This window comes from Juglans microcarpa x Juglans regia, chromosome 6D (genome assembly GCF_004785595.1).
Source record: "Juglans microcarpa x Juglans regia isolate MS1-56 chromosome 6D, Jm3101_v1.0, whole genome shotgun sequence".
NCBI lineage: Eukaryota > Viridiplantae > Streptophyta > Magnoliopsida > Fagales > Juglandaceae > Juglans > Juglans microcarpa x Juglans regia.
The window spans coordinates 30,591,962-30,608,425 of NC_054604.1; the positions used below are offsets into that span (position 1 = coordinate 30,591,962).

Here is a 16,464-nt window from a genome sequence, read left to right on the forward strand (position 1 = left end):
CTGCCCCCTTTGTTGGATTTTGGCATTTAAATTAAAATGGACAGAAAATAACTTGTCAATTACCCACATAAAATAACCTAAATGCTCTTCTCTTAATGATTTTTTATTTAGTGCTTTTTACCTTGGACTGACGAGGGTCATTCAACATTTGTCCAGTCATTCTTGCCAAAATCAAGCATTCCTATTTGTTTGTATGCCACTTATAACACTGCTTATCATCTCTCTCCTCCCCTTTCCCTTCAAACCCATCCTCAGAGTGGCCAAATAATAACTCCAGAGTTGGGGTTAACAACATGCTTGCTTGCTTGAACGTGTTTGACCTGAGATGAACTGCAATGAATTTGTTGAACATCTTTTGTGCCACTGTAAAATAGCTAGTGCTTTGTGGAATCATGCATCCAGTCTATTTGTAGTGGATTGGGTAATGCTAGAAGAGTTGAGGATCTCCTTCCATGTTTGAAAGGATAGTTTGGTAGCCATTATTGTGATATTTTATGGAAATTAACTCCTTGCTTAATGTGGTGTATATGGAGAGAGAAATTATCAAAGTTATTTAGATTAGCACCCTTTATCTTTGGGTGGCCCCTCATATTTGTGATATTGTTCCTTAGTTTTGGTATTTTCTTCTTCTTTCTCTTTTTACCGTTTAGGTGTATCTTTTGAATACTTTCCATGTATCTGTATTGCACCATTTTTTTGAGCTTGAATTTAATTTCACTAATTAATGAAAATTACTTTGTAAGAGCTTGCACGGATCTATGAAAAGCAACTAGTACATCTTACTAGCTGCTAGGGCACTTCAATGAATTGCAGTGGCCAACTTGAATTAATTAGCATTGTTCATCCTTAAGCTCCTTCGTATTGAAATACCGTAAATCTAAGTAATTAGGTACTGTTTTCGTAAATCTAGGAAGTTGTCTTCTCAAAAGTCAAACTCATAGTTAATAACTATGCTAACAAAATTCTGAAGCACCGCATTATCCCAAGCTTGATTTGTCTGCATGAAAGGTCCCAAAGTAGTCTGCTGGAGACGGCAATATTGACTGCTCTGGCTTCTTGGTTTCCTTCAGGCTGCAACATCGCTTTATATTGAAATTCATGTGTGTATCACATCATCACATGATCAAATGCTTTTATTTATCTGTAGTCATATGACTACATATATTTTTTGTTCACTTCTGAAAAAACTTTTTTTAGTCATAACCTAAGCATGCTGAAGTTAAGGTTAATTAAACAGAAGGGTAATTGGAGAAATTTTAACCCACATTGTAATGAATCATATAGGTAAGGAACCAGATTGTTCAAATTTGAAGTTGAGGGGGAACCCCTAAGGGTTGGCTCAAGTGGTAAAGGCCTTGGGCTGGTATGCTATCCCCTTGGGCGCAAACAATCTTTAGGGGCCATCGGATTGGGGGATTTTCTCCTTGAATTATCCAAGGTGCACTTGTGGGAAACTCCTTGCCAAGGGCCTGTGCACCCCCGGCATTAGTCGGGACACTGTTTCTGGACACCCGGTGCCAATTAAAAAAAAAAAAATTTGAAGTTGAGGGGGATGTTGTAAATGATCCTATACTTTAGGATGGGAGATTGAGTACATATTATGTGACGAACTGTGTGGCCATGTTTTTATCATTCCATTTGCACGTGTCTGCTTCTGAGATTATATTTTTCTTTTAATATTAGGATCTCAGATCACTTGGATTTTGGAATGTGCCTTGTTCCATTGCCTTCAAATGTCATTGAAGTTTAAAATTGTGCTGCTGTTTTGTTTACAGAGTGATATGGCTTCCCAGTTCTTATTTTTAGTCTTTATCATGTTTCTGTAATGATGATAAATTGATAATAATTATGATAATCTTATTGATTTCATTTTATATCTTACTTGTGCTTCCTGTAGTGTTTCGACTTTGATAACTTTCTTGATATAAATTCAAGAAGACCATCCTGGCGCTGCCCACATTGTAATCAGTATGTCTGCAACGTGGAGATCCGTATTGATCAAAATATGGTCAAGGCAAGTAGATATCAGTTCCCACTTTCCAATTGGTTTTTCAATTTTCTCCTCTTTCTTTCTTCTTCTTTTTCATTAAAATTTGTGCTTCGACCCAGGTCCTAAGAGAGGTGGGAGAGAATGTTGATGAAGTTATTATCTCTGCCGATGGTTCTTGGAAGGCTATAGTGGAAAGTGATGACCATGTAGATCAGTCACTCGTTAAGGCCAATTGCGAGAAAGAAGGGACTGAGTGGCAAGAATTTAGCAGTGTCTCAAATTCTCTTCCTAATGTTTTGGAACTTACAGAGGATAACAATGAGATGGAGGCAGCGAGCTATGGTGAAATAGAAGACCGGAAACCTTTGCAGGCTAATCTTCCAGTTGCTTCACATTTAGTTTTGCTTCCAGAATTGAACAGAACAAATGATGTTAATCAAATTGTCGCTGAGTTAGAGGATGAGGTTTGGTCTGGAATATATTCGGGTTCCATGTCCATGAACTCCAGCTCTTGGTCAAATGCCCAAAGAGTTAGTGGCATCTCTGAATCCATCCCTGCCAATCTTATGCAGCCTCCTGTGTTGACTGGTGCTGTTTCTCCTGCACTCAATCAAGAAGCAAATTTCACCACCTCTATAATGCGAAGTCGATGCTCTCCCAATAATTTTCAGTTACAACAGTCGCAATATGCAAATTCTGTTGTCAACAATGAATATAGGTTGCCATCAATAGCCAGTCATGTGAACAGGACTCCAACAGCAATTCAGGCTCTGCCTGTTCAGCCTCAGGCACAAAATCCGCAGCAAAGACCAAGTTGTGTGAATTCTTTGACTCCAAATGGCTCTTCAATTTCTTCTCGGGTATCTATCTCTCTGTGTTACCGGTATTTAAGCAATTTAGAAATCCTGGAGCACCTAATGACCTGATTTGATCCAAGTGTTCCAGTTCAGTTGAATTGATTTATGTTTTTCTTGTTGAGCCCTTGCTTTTGTTTGTTTTGTTTGTGTTATGTTCACAGACCTGCATTTTCCAAACTTTAGTTTTTACTTCTCACTAAACCTGCAGAACCGGGGTCATCAAGACCGTTCCTTCCTTTCAGCCTCGAGTCAATTGCAAAGTACTTATAAAGCATCTTCTGGGCAATTCAGTAGTTTTCAAAATCCACACCTGCAGCAAGCTTTAAACCCAAGGATGCCCCCGCCCGTGGGTCAATATTCAAGCACTATCTGGCCATCTTCACAGCTTGCACAGACCCCCCGATCCTGCAAAGGGGTGCACAAGTGGGAATTAGACAAGCAGCAGTCACTAATAGTCACCAACAGGCTAGATGGCTTCCTCACCAAGGTGCTCTTCAGATGGGTAGACAGGCACCATCTGTGCCAGCTTTAAATCAAACTCCTAGAGCTGGGAACTCCATGCCCATGACTGCATATGGGAGACGAGAGGAAATAGTGGACCAGAGAGGGAATATTAGAGGAATGCCACATCCAATGCCTCATAGTTTGCCAGACACAACAATGGATGAGAATTGGCGGCCAAGACGTCGAATGCGTGGTAGCCTGACAGGTGCTTCGTATGATGCTCATAGCCAATACATAATTCAGCCAACCCAATCAGCACAAACTGTAAGACCACCAGAAAATCCGATTCCTTCAGCATCTAATCCAGCACCCCCCCCGGGTTTTAGTATTGCAATCAGAAATGCCAGCAGTCCTCAAATAACTAATGTTTTAATCCAACGATAGATCCAAGTTGGGTGAGTGGAGGCCCAAGTATTCTGCCTGCGCACCTATAGACAAATAAACTAGACGCATCTTGGGGTTTGTTACCTGCGAGTTGCACAAAGGTGGCTCTTTATATGGTTGAATTGATCTGGGAGTCATTTTAAATGGCTCTCTGTTCTGTGACCAACTGGAAGATGGCCCTAGTTTTAAATTTGGAATATGAACCTGGGAGTGAGGAATACGGAAGACTGATCTGCTATGCGAGAGGATATGCTGAGTTGGCCATGCAGATGCAGCCAGGTAGCACTTGGTAGGAACTTGAGATGTTCCATATCGTAGATTTTTAGAATCTTAAACTCTTAATTTCACAATTAAATGGTTCAAATTGGTATGTTTCCACGTAAGATACAGTGAATATTAGAGGGAGAGTTGAGATTCTCTGATTTTTTTTTTTTTTAGTATATTACTTTTCCTTTTGTTTACGCCCTATCTAATTGAGCTGACTTTGCATTATATTATTTTGGCCATGAATCAGTTTCAATACAAGTTCCAACCACAACATTCTCTTCTTTTTTAGGGACCCAATTTACCAACAGAAACGATAATCTAAATAGAGTAGCCGTCATTGACTAAAGCGATCGTGTCTCTTTGATTAGGCATTCTCATACTTCTGCTCCAATATTTTGTATTTTATTTGCAAATTCTACTGAATATATTTCGGTGATTTATGAACATACAGAACAAAATCACTCTTCCTTGATGCAACATAGCAGGGTAAATAGTCTACCCAATTTAATAGTAATAGTCTATAGAAGGGAAAGCATACATATAACAATAATGATAATACAAAAAGAAAGGACAGACAACATTCCATTCTACTCCCATACTCGAACCCATAGATTTTTGGAAATTAATGTAACCAAATTATGTAGTTGGAATACTATGTATCAAGTCAGTTATCTGAACTTCCATTTCTTTTATCAGCAGACTTAGGCCTCGATTAGTTATACAAACTATCTCATCTAATCTAATTATTATAATTTTTTCAAACTCCTATATAAAATATAATAAATAATTTGACTTTTTCTAATCTCAAATAAAAAATTATATTAAAAAAATTATATTTTAACAAAATCTTATTTAATTTTTATCTCATTTTGTCTGTGTAACCGGCCTTAAAATTTTTTGCAGTCCCATGAACTTGATGAAAGTTCGGAATCCACTTTCGCGGAAAGCCTCAAAATTTGGATTTTCCAGATTGTTTTTTCTTCTGTAATAAATACCTCTATATATAATAGAGTTCTTATATATCATTAGACGCGTGTGAGAATTGATATATGATCTTTTTGGTTGTGTTCCACCATCATTGCTCTAGACAAAAGCCAAGAAAGTTAGAAACCAAGAAACATTAAAAGATTTTTTTGAAATTTTTGAAAATGAGTTTTTGAACTGTTTAAGCAATGTGTCAATATAGAGTACGGTTTGAAAATGAATTTGAACTCTATAAGCAATGTGACAATAACTAGAACGATAAAGCAAGCTCATGGATATATACACACACATATATAACAGATATAATATAAATAAATATTATACGAAAAAGTCTACACACTGACATGATTTAATGCGATCAATCATATGTAAACTTCTTTTATAAGCTCTAAGATACCTGATTCTATTTCCTAGTTTTTGTTTCATGAATTGATTGTGATCCACGTCAGACATTGATTGTGAGAATTGCCATCTCCCATGTGAGAGAACCGTAGTTCAGTTGCTTGTGATTCTATTTCCTAGTTTTTGTTTCATGAATTGATTGTGATCCACGTCAGACATTGATTGTGAGAATTGCTATCTCCCATGTGAGAGAACCGTAGCTCACTTGCTAACAAGCATGATGTGCACATGCCCAAATGACGTAAAGGTCCGTAATTTGGAGGGCCAAGAAATAAATGTGGGCATGTGATGGAATCATTTCTAATGAGTAATGAATGACTCAGTGAATATTATTTCAGTTTTGAATACAATCATATACAGTCGGCATAAAGACTCGTTATAAGGCTCTGTTCAGTCACAAATTATCCAAAGCCACTCTTCTTTGGGCATCTTTAATTGTCAATCAACTGAAATCTTAATGGCTATCATTTTATATTTAATTAAAAAGACTTAGATAAGAATTCTGAAATGTTACTGCTTTTCTCCTTTCCCTTTTCCTATCGATCGAACTAGTTTTGTCCATATTAAACTTGATGTGTCCAAGCCAGAAAGATGCCGAATGATGCAAGACCATAGGTGGTCGTTTACGCTAAAAGAAGTATCAAATAAAAAGTGACCTTAAGAATGAGAATGATGTGAGCTGCGTAGTTGGTATTAGAATATTATTGTAATGATTAGTGTAATCTTTGTGACAACTTGTTTTGAATTTCCTACACCTAATTTATACCATACAGATCTCTCCACTCCGAGGAGCCAAACTTCATGTCATGACTTAAATATCGAAAAACTTATACCCATATTGATAAGAATGGCAGGGTTAGGTAGCTTTCATTCATATACAAATGAGGTCATTCCTAGTAATATTGGCTCTATAAATACCATGCTCAAATGCATCCCTGCATCCAGGTTTAGAGTCTCTTAACTATGGAGTATGGAATACTCAGTGGGCTGTTCTTGTTGTGCTGTGTCTTGGCTACTCACAATGAGCTAGCTATGGCGGAAGAAGGATTGTGCTCTTCTGCGTTTAACTATAGAGATGCGCTTGGCAAAGCCATTTTATTCTTTGAAGGGCAACGGTCAGGAAACTTGCCTGCAAATCAGAGAGTGAAGTGGAGGGGAGACTCCGCGCTCTCTGATGGCAAGGCTGAAAATGTATGGAATTCATTTGCTTGAAGATAATTAATGTGGTGCACAATGTTTTAATAACATGTTTTAGAACTTACGTTAATGGGTAATTAACTAGTATAATAACCTTGTCGTTGGTAAAGAAAATTGGATGAAAGTAGTGAGCAATATGTGTCTAATCATTCTCATGCATGCAAACCTAGCTCTGAATGCTCATTTTCTCAGAAACTATATGGCAGCGTGCGCGTGCGTGTGAGTGTTTGGGGGTGGTATTTGTGGAATCCTGGTACTGAGCTAATTATGTTTGGCACGTTAATTTCGGGCGGGATTTTGATAGGTGAATTTGATCGGAGGATACTACGATGCGGGTGACAACGTCAAGTTTGTATGGCCAATGGCATTTACCGTCAGCTTGTTGAGTTGGACAGCAATTGAGTACAAGAAAGAGATATCTTCTGTGAACCAACTTGGCTATCTCCGCACTGCAATCCGTTGGGGCACAAACTTCATATTGAAAGCTCACTCTTCACCTACCATGCTGTATACCCAGGTTCTTCTCTTCTTCTATACATGCAAATAATGTGTCCTGCTTAATCACAAGTATAGATATGGTCAATTTCTATCAACTAATGATACTGCTTTCATAGGTGGGAGATGGGAATTCGGATCACCAGTGCTGGGAGCGTCCTGAGGACATGGAAACCTCTCGAACTCTGTACAAGATCACTTCTAAGTCTCCAGGCACTGAGGCAGCAGCTGAGGCTGCCGCTGCTCTTTCTGCAGCATCAATTGTCTTCAAAGGGATTGATTCCAATTATTCAAGGAGTCTATTAAGCCAATCAAGAACAGTAAATAGCATAATTCAAGTTCATTCATGCCCATAAAAGCTTTGATATGAGTTGCATCTAACTAATCAAATATGTTCTGCAGCTGTTTGAATTTGCAGACAAGTATAGAGGATCTTACCAGGCTTCTTGCCCTTTCTATTGCTCGTATTCAGGGTATCAGGTAGAAAAACAAGACAGCTAAAGAAAGTTTTAGCCTATTAGAAAAGATGGGCACTTGCTTGTTATACATGTAACCCTATCGTTTCCAACCTTTTGAATAAGGATGAGTTGCTGTGGGCTGCGGCTTGGCTATACAAGGCCAGTGGAGAAAGTAGGTACTTGAGCTATGTTTCAAGCAACCAAGGGTGGAGTCAGGCAGTCTCTGAGTTCAGTTGGGATAACAAATTTGTTGGAGCTCAGACACTATTGGCCAAGGTATAACTATTGATTAAAAAACTTGCTTTCCTTCAAGAAAAGGGGAACTAAGTAAATTTGATTATGTTCAGGAATTTTATGGCGGGAAGAAGGATTTGACCAAGTTTAAGAGTGATGCAGAGTCATTCATATGTGCAGTAATGCCTGGGAGTAGCTCTGTTCAGATTAGAGCCACATCTGGTACACTTCTAAGTTTCTAACAAACAAAAATTATTCTTCCAAAAATAATAATATATGAACCAGGGTATTCTGCTTTTGGTTGCCTGAATGATCCTGCGTTTTCTTGACAGACTGAACACTTTTTTTTTCCCTTTTGCAGGCGGGCTAATGTTTGTTAGAGAGAATAGTAATTTACAATATGTTACAAGCTCTTCCATGGTGCTATTCGTCTATTCCAAAATCTTAAATGAAGCTCATATTAATGGAGTACAGTGTGGTTCCGTGCATTTCTCTGCCTTTCAAATCAGAAACTTCGCAAAATCACAGGTTTGGAACATCATTTTTTCTTGATAAGCAAAGAATAAATCCCACAATGACCCATATGACCAATATGGGAATCAAATGGTTGATATAGTAGCAGAGATCAATTTTCTTCTCAATTCATGTTGTTTCGTCCAAGGAACTAATGTGTTCCAAAAAAAAAGACTTGAAATTTGAATCAAGGGATAATCATGCTATAACATAAAATCAGAAACATGCAGTCTGAATGTATATATCATACGTGTAATCTACTTTTCAGGTGGACTATATACTGGGAAACAACCCCATGAAGATGTCATACATGATGGGCTTTGGCAGCAAATACCCTATGCAACTACACCACAGAGGTTCATCCATCCCCTCAATCAAAGTTCACCCCGCAAAGGTGGGTTGCAACGACGGAATGTCAAACTATTTCTCTTCCAGCAAACCAAATCCAAACACTCATGTGGGTGCAATTGTTGGAGGTCCTGATTCGAATGATCACTTCAACGATGTGAGATCCGACTATTCTCATGTTGAACCTACAACTTACATGAATGCGGCTTTTGTGGGTTCAGTGGCTGCTTTGCTTGCTGAAAGCAAAGAAGAGTGTTTGCAATTGCCACAGATTAATAGAACTGCTGATATGGCTAACTCTCTGTAATATACCGAAAAGGAGAATAACTTATATTAATAATGCCACTCAAGAGCTCAAATAATGCAGAATCTGATCTTTGTAACTTGCACTAGTTCGTATCATAATACAAAGACTAGAAGAAGTATGTATACAGTTGTGCACGTCTTTTGAGATATCATGAACGACAGTTTTTTTTTTTTTAATTTTTTTTTATTATCAAAGATCAGGACGATATATACCGGCCTGTAAATTCTTTCTTTTTTATTTTATTTTATTTTTATTTTTTATTATCATAAAACACTTTCATTTATCAAAGGGAAACATTACAAGTTTTTGTCAAGCTATACCGCTTGAATTACAAACTCAGGTAAATTTTCCCATCACATATTTAAATTTTCAACATTCCAAGCATTCCTAGCTAGCTTGTGTGCCACCTCGTTCCCTGCCCTATCCACATGCTGAACCAAGCATACCTCAAATAGAGCCTTGAGCATCTTTACTTTCCTAACCAGATTTCCTAATAAAGAGAAAGAAGCCTCACTTGCATTAACTTCATTTGCCATTAATAGGCTATCACTCTCTAAGATCAATCTCTAAATTTCCATGTTTGCACAAATTTGAAGGCCTTTAAACATTGCCAAGAGTTCAATGTCTTCTAGTTCATTTACTTCATATTCAATTTTGCTAGCTGCCAAAACTACATCACCCTTATCATCCCTCAAAACTACCCCAATTCGTGCTTTGTGCCTGTCAAAAAACATGGCTCTATCGACATTCAACTTCAAGAAACCAACAGCAGGTGGTTTCCAGCTGCAAAGTTCCTTAACTTTCGAAATATTATTAACAAGTAACACTAAAATATTATGCTATAACATAACATTTTTTAAAACATATTTCTAGACAAAGTTCTAGTTCTAAAACATAACATTTTTGAAAACATAACATTAATAATTGGACCATTATAACCCCATCAGATGAAAAGTTCTAGTTCTCTCTCTAATCTTATTCATCAAGATCGACGTTGGATAGCCATTTACTTTCTCGAACATTATAGTCATGATGTTCTAGTTTTTGGCCTAATGCATGCATGTTCTTTGATTTTCTTAACTCGTGGTCTTTTAGTTTTGTAATCAATGGATTGATCACAAAGGTTATTGTATTTGAGTAGAAGTTAAAAGAGTTTAAAAAGTTTCAATTCTTGATCTGTTGTAAAACTAAAGAAAAGAAAATTAACAAGAGAATTTGAGGATTACAATATATGAAACTAGTTCTTTAGGAACTCAATATTACTGCTCTCAACATTTTTACAGTCTGTCTACAATAAATCATCCTCAAGACTCCTTTTTATAGACATGGGAGGATAAATTATATTAAATAGATACACAAACCTAGTGAATGACAATACATGAATCAAGAGGATACATGAGTATTGAAAATAGGAATACATGAATGAGTCAAAATTCTAATGGTCATCCATCAAATACATGAAATGTATTTTACTACATTCAAGTATTTACAACACTCTCCCTTGGATGACTATATACAAAGAACATGACTCGTTAAAACCTTACCAAGGAAAAATCCGATGGGAAAAAAATCAATAAGGAAGGAAAAATATTACAATATTCTTGTATACTTTGGAATGTTTTATGATTGTCTTGTTAAAATCTTGAAAAGGAAAAACCCAGTGGAAAAAATCTTAGCAAAGGAAAAATAGTACAATCTGTACGATCATTTTCTCCCTCTCAAAAGTATATAGAGCTTCATTGTTTACAATGAAAGATTTTTGACTTAACACATTCCAATGCCATATACCAACTTTTTAAATATTGCAGTTGGTAATGTTTCAGTGAATAGATTTGCCAAGTTTTCACATAATCGTATTTGCTTGACATCAATATCACCGTTCTTTTAGAGTTCGTGTGTAAAATAACTTTGGTGAAATATACTTGGTTCTATCACCTTTGATATAACCTCTTTTGATTTGTGGATAATTCACACTTATATTGAATTTGTTGAATTACAAATCTCAACCAAATACATTCCTTACTTGCTTCATGCATTGAAATAATTTCTAAATGGTTGGAAGAAGTAACAACCAATGATTGCTTGACAGATCTTTATGAAATAGATGTACCTCCTCAAATGAACAGGTGTCCTGTTTGTGATCTTCCTTTATGTGGATCGAAAAGGTAATTTGAGTCTACATAACCAACTAATTGAAGATTTGATCCTTTTGGATTAAACAATCTCATGTCAACCATTCCACAAACGTAGTATAGAATATGTTCGACCATATTCTATTTGCCTTTGAGTTGGTGCAAAACTATATTTTATTAGTAAGTTAACTGAGAATACAATATCTGGTCATGTGCAAATTGTAAAATACATCAAAATACCAATTGCATTTAGATATGGTGCTTCAGGATCAAGAATTTCTTCATCATCTTCTAGAGAGCGAAATTGATTTTTTATCACATCAAGTGATCGGACAACCATTGGAGTACTCAAAGGATGAGTTTATCCATGTAAAAGTGCTTCACGACTTCTTCTGGACATGTTGACTGATGGTCAATAACTCCATTTGAAAAGTGCTCAATTTGCAGACTAAGACAAATTTTATTTTTCCAATGTTTTTCATCTCAGACTCTTTTTTAAATAATTTGCAACTTTTATTATCTCTTCTAGGGTTCTAACCATATTTAAATTATCTACATATACTGCAATAATAGTAAATCTGAAATTTTCTTTTTATGAAAACACAGGTAAATTAGATTATTTTCAAATCCTTCTTTTATTAAACATTCACTTAGACGATTAAACCACATACGTCCAGATTGGTTTAATCCATACAAAGATATTTTTAGCTTGATAGAATAAATATTTCAAGACTTTGAATTACATGCTTCATGCATTTTATATCCTTCAGGAATTTTTATAGAAATATCATTATCTAGTGATCCATATAAATATGTTGTAACAACATCCATTAAATGCATATCCAAACATTCTGTGACTACCAAACTAATCAAAAATCTTAATATAATTTCATCCACTATAGGGGATTATGTTTCTTCATAACCAATACGGGTTTCTGTGAAAAATCTTATGCAACAAGTCGTACTTTATATCTCACAATTTTATTTTTTTCATTATGTTTACATACAAATACCCACATATATCTAACAGGCATCACACTCTTAGGTGTTTGGACTATATGTCCAAATACTTTATGCCTTGCTAGCAACATCAATTCTACATGAATTGATTCTTTACTTTTTAGCCAAGTATTTCTATGTCGACATTAATTGATGATTTTTTATTCATTTTTATTATCACTTCTAGTGATATCAAAAGTAATTTTAAATGAAAATATGTTGTCGACAACAATTTTATTTTTATCAAATAATCTCCCGTATTTATAATATATTGAGATCTCGTTATTTTAAGGTATTTTTTCTCTTCAGGAGATAACTCTTCAGGGGATTCCACTTCAAGGGATTATGTTCTGGGAGAATTTTATGTAGAAAGACAAAAAGTTTGGATGGATCTATAGCTCTTGTTGCCTATTTTGTGGGAACGACCTCTTCAGGAGCACCAATTTCTTTTCTTTATGCTTTCTCTTCCAGAGATTGTTACATTTTGCACCAATAGGTCCTCCACGCTTCAGGCTTATTTTAGACTCATTAACTGTTGCATTATTTGATTGTCCTACTGGGATATCGATTTTTGCTAGAGTATTACCAGTTGGAATATGAGACTTTATTATTTTCTTGCTATCAGTAAAGACGTCCAATAATTAATTTACAATAGTTTCTAAATGAATGATCTTTTGAACTTCTAGTTCACATTAATTTGTGTGAATCATGATGAGATAGTGTCAAAGTGTTCTATGCTATTTACTTTTATGCTTCTTACAACATTTCTCCCCCTAATGGTGGGAAGACTGTTTCATCAAAAACACAATTTTCAAAACGAACCTTAAAATCTCCAATTCAAGGCTCGAGGTATCTAATGATAGAGGGAGGATCAAAACTAACATAAATTCGAAGTCTGCATTAAAAACTCATCTTAATGCGTTGGGATGTGCAATTGAAATATAAACAACACAACAAAAAAATACGAGGATGAAAAATGTTTGATGGTTGGTCAAATGCAAGTTTCAATGGAAAATATTTATTATAGGCAATTGGTCTTATTTGAAATAATGATGCAGCATACAAAATCGCATGTCCCCAAGTAGAGACAAGTAGTTTTAGTAATGGTCTCGCATTTAATTGCAAACGTTTAATAGATGACTCAGCTAAACCATTATGAGTATGTATATGAGTAACAAAATATTCAATATTAATCCTAACTGACATGCAATAATTGTCAAAGTTTTAAATTTAATTCTCCTACATTATCTAATCAAATAGAATAAATTGGATAATTAAAAAATTGAGTCCGTAATCTAATAATTTGTTTAAGAAGTCTAGCATATGCAACATTTTGAGTAGAAAGTAGACAAATATATGACCATCTAGTTTATGCATATATTAAAACTATAAAATATCTAAATGACCCACATGGTGGATGTATAGGTCCATATATATCTCCATAGATTATTTGTAAAAATGATGGAGATTTAATAATTACCTTGGAAGGAGATATTCTAACAATAAACTTTTCTTTGGAACATGAATCTTCTGATTCTTTAAAGGATGTTCATATAGAGATCACCTTTACCTTGTGTTGATAGGGTCATGGGTTGGTTGATCTCTAAGATTTTACAGAAAAGTTATGTGATTTAATTAATTTGGAGATTATAGATTCTACTGCATGCACACGTACACAACATGCAGCACGCAGTATTAGATATATCCTATAAATTAAGATCCCTCAACTGTAAGGTTATGTGGTAGTGGAAAGCCTTCCAAAGTTTAAAACTGCATTAATAATCCCTTTGAAAATGTTCTTTTCCGTACTAGTTGGAAGATCAAATTAGCAGAATTGCGTGCAATTCCAAATAAACGATTCAGCATCATGGGTACCTTGATGATCCAAGACTAACGATTTAAAAAATGATTTGAATGTTTGAATGTGAGGATTCATGAACATGTTCATTAAGTAAGGGTCCATAATTATATAGCTTATCCTGTTTGAATAAAATAACACAATTTGCTATTATTTTCCCCTACAGTTAGGGCAGTGCGGGCCAGTGGGTTAATGTCTGGCATCATTTAAAAACTCTCATAAAATCCAACTTGACATACATATATAACTGTACCGATTAAAGAAAATTAATGATTAGAGATGATGTTTTCCTAATCCTTATTTTAATGATTGTGGAAATTAAGTAGATCTACAGTAATGTTTGGTTTAAGTCGGATCGTTCAACCCAACTTTCTTGATATACCCTACATTCTTCACAAACGCACGTCTTTGTCCGATGCCTGAAAGGCCCTCTTAGCCAAGTTGGACTCTAAATTACAAGACAAGAACGGATGAGAGAAAAAAGAAGGAAAAATAAAATTACAGATTCAATCTGTGGCGAGAACTGCAACAGCTTGAGTATGTGATCTGCGTGCAGATGCCCCTTCGTGTCAGTGACCATCACTTACGGCTGTGGATCTTTCGAAGAACCAAGGTACAGGAAAGTTATCTAATAATTGATCCAGAAAGCAACCATCCATGGCCGGTTCCGCGGCCAGTTCGTCAAAATCCTCAAGGCTTGGAAATAGATCGATATCGCTATCCAATATCATATCAGGCATATTGAAAGTGCCATTATTTTCATTTTCTTGCACCATTTGCTCTTCCTCTTTCTTTAAGCTCGCACTTTGCACAAACTCATCCTCGATGGATGCCTGCATCAAAGGGGTTGTTGGAGAAAGGACTTTGGAAGAACTTGGAGAATTGTTTTTTCTTTTAGGTGTTGGGAACTTGCTCCGAGTGCTGCCAGCAAGGGAGTTTCGGCGAGTTGGACGGGTGTGGTTGTGTTCTGAAGTGTAGGTTACAATGAAAACTCCTGGCTCCAAATGGCTCCGTTCCACCTGTTTTCTTGCTGAACACCCTTTTGAACTGCTGCACCTGTAATAGCTCCTCGGATATGGGGATCCCTTGATGGGTTTCTGACCGTATTTCCGCCATGCCCACATATCTGAGCAAAGTCCCTCGGCTGCTGTCACATGTTGGACCACTCTTTTGTGCTGATTCTTCCTGCTTCAGTACATGGGGATTGAAAATTGTATCAGTTTTTTTGGAAAATCAATAAGCTTTCAAATACATATATGAAATCCGGCTTAAAGTCGCAAATATATTATAGATCACAGCAAAACTTTTACAGTACCAAATAACCAACCTTCTTCTTGGTTCTTTTATACTGGGCTTCTGTTCTGGTTTTTTGATTTCTTTTGGAACAGATACGGAGCTGGCAAGGATGGTTTGTGAGGGAACGGGTTGCAAGGCAGGGTAGATCAAAGGCTTGTAAAGCTTATCCAGTTCGTCTAGAACCGTTGCGGTTTCACTGATTTCAGGAAAACTTAAAAGGTCATCTTCTACAGCACTCAAAGGAGCAAAACAAGATTTTGGGTTCCCAAAGATTGTAGGCCGGGCTTCATTTATGCACCCTCTTACTACAGCTTGCAAATCCCAGTCCTCCATGCACCCAAAATCACTCATCAAGAACTTGGTGCTGCTATAAGAGAGAGAGAGAGAGAGAGAGAGAGAGAGAGAGAGAGAGAGAGAGGGAGGAAGGGAGCAGAAGAGAGAAGAAGGAGCTGACTTTAGATTGTCTGAGAACTGTAAAGAGCCTTGTGAGGAAACTGAAGGCTGGGTTCGGTTATATATTGAGGAAAGAGAGAAGGAGATCATGGACTTTCTAAAAGCTTTGTTTTGAAGTCTTTTCCTTCCCACACGAATACCATTTTCTGATTCCTAACAGATTGACTTTTTAAAAAGTCAAAGGTTAGGACAAACAGTAACGATACTCGCAACAACCTCTACTCGCTTTACATTTAGCCAGAATCTTCTCGGTCGGTGACTTGAAGCAGCAATTCTAGAGTTGAAGTCAAGGAAACCGGGCGAGTTTAGATTTTTATGCACTCTGGAGGTTACCTTTAGCAGTCATGCATGGATAATTTCTCCGCTCACACTCTTTCATGCGTCGGCCGCGCGGATACATACTGGCATCCCGCTAATGCGTTTTGGTAAAAAATTTATTATTTTTCTACAGAACTTGCATGTGATTTATACAAAATGCTAATAAGACACTGATTCACTGATTCATGAAGCATTATCGTATTAATGATACTAACTTTTTAACTTGTTTGGATCGATTGGCTGCAATATGGGATCTTAATTTAATTAATTGTTTTTTATTTGATTTGGCTCTTGCAAGCTGATTATATATATATATATATATATATATATATATATTTATATATTATGATAAAATCTAAATATTATAGTACTGTTCATACGTGAGTATATATCTCTCTCTTTCCGATTTGCATCTGGACCATAATTTTAAGAAATTTCAATGATCAATTAGCCTAGTTTATCCACGCA

General features: G+C 36.2%; 3 protein-coding genes across 5 annotated transcripts in view; 2 read left to right on the forward strand and 1 right to left on the reverse strand.

Moving 5' to 3' along the window:
- LOC121234010 (E4 SUMO-protein ligase PIAL2-like) overlaps positions 1-4,196 on the forward strand; it is a 42,202-nt gene extending 38,006 nt beyond the window's left edge. For both annotated transcript variants that reach the window (XM_041129802.1, XM_041129803.1), the window contains 3 exons: positions 1,898-2,014; positions 2,110-2,850; positions 3,056-4,196. In XM_041129802.1, the coding sequence (XP_040985736.1) occupies positions 1,898-2,014; positions 2,110-2,850; positions 3,056-3,379 (1,182 nt within the window). In that variant the 3' untranslated portion in view covers positions 3,380-4,196. The remainder of the gene's footprint in view (positions 1-1,897; positions 2,015-2,109; positions 2,851-3,055) is intronic.
- A 2,051-nt stretch (positions 4,197-6,247) lies between these two features.
- LOC121234011 (endoglucanase-like) lies at positions 6,248-9,104 on the forward strand. Its single transcript, XM_041129805.1, has 8 exons — positions 6,248-6,579; positions 6,890-7,102; positions 7,200-7,400; positions 7,483-7,560; positions 7,662-7,814; positions 7,886-7,994; positions 8,134-8,300; positions 8,554-9,104. The coding sequence occupies exons 1-8, from the start codon at positions 6,352-6,354 to the stop codon at positions 8,938-8,940; spliced, it is 1,536 nt and encodes a 511-aa protein (XP_040985739.1). The 5' UTR covers positions 6,248-6,351; the 3' UTR covers positions 8,941-9,104.
- A 4,979-nt stretch (positions 9,105-14,083) lies between these two features.
- On the reverse strand, positions 14,084-15,734 carry LOC121268837 (probable WRKY transcription factor 29). 2 transcript variants are annotated; one of them, XM_041173103.1, is made up of 2 exons: positions 15,257-15,733; positions 14,084-15,117 (listed from the first exon to the last, which is right to left on the reverse strand). In XM_041173103.1, exons 1-2 carry the CDS (start codon positions 15,574-15,576, stop codon positions 14,499-14,501), a joined length of 939 nt encoding a protein of 312 aa, XP_041029037.1. In that variant the 5' UTR covers positions 15,577-15,733; the 3' UTR covers positions 14,084-14,498. The 2 variants fall into 2 exon arrangements, with proteins under 2 accessions (XP_041029037.1, XP_041029038.1); XM_041173104.1 differs by having other exon boundaries at positions 14,101-15,114; positions 15,257-15,734.
- Between the last annotated feature and the right edge of the window lie 730 nt (positions 15,735-16,464).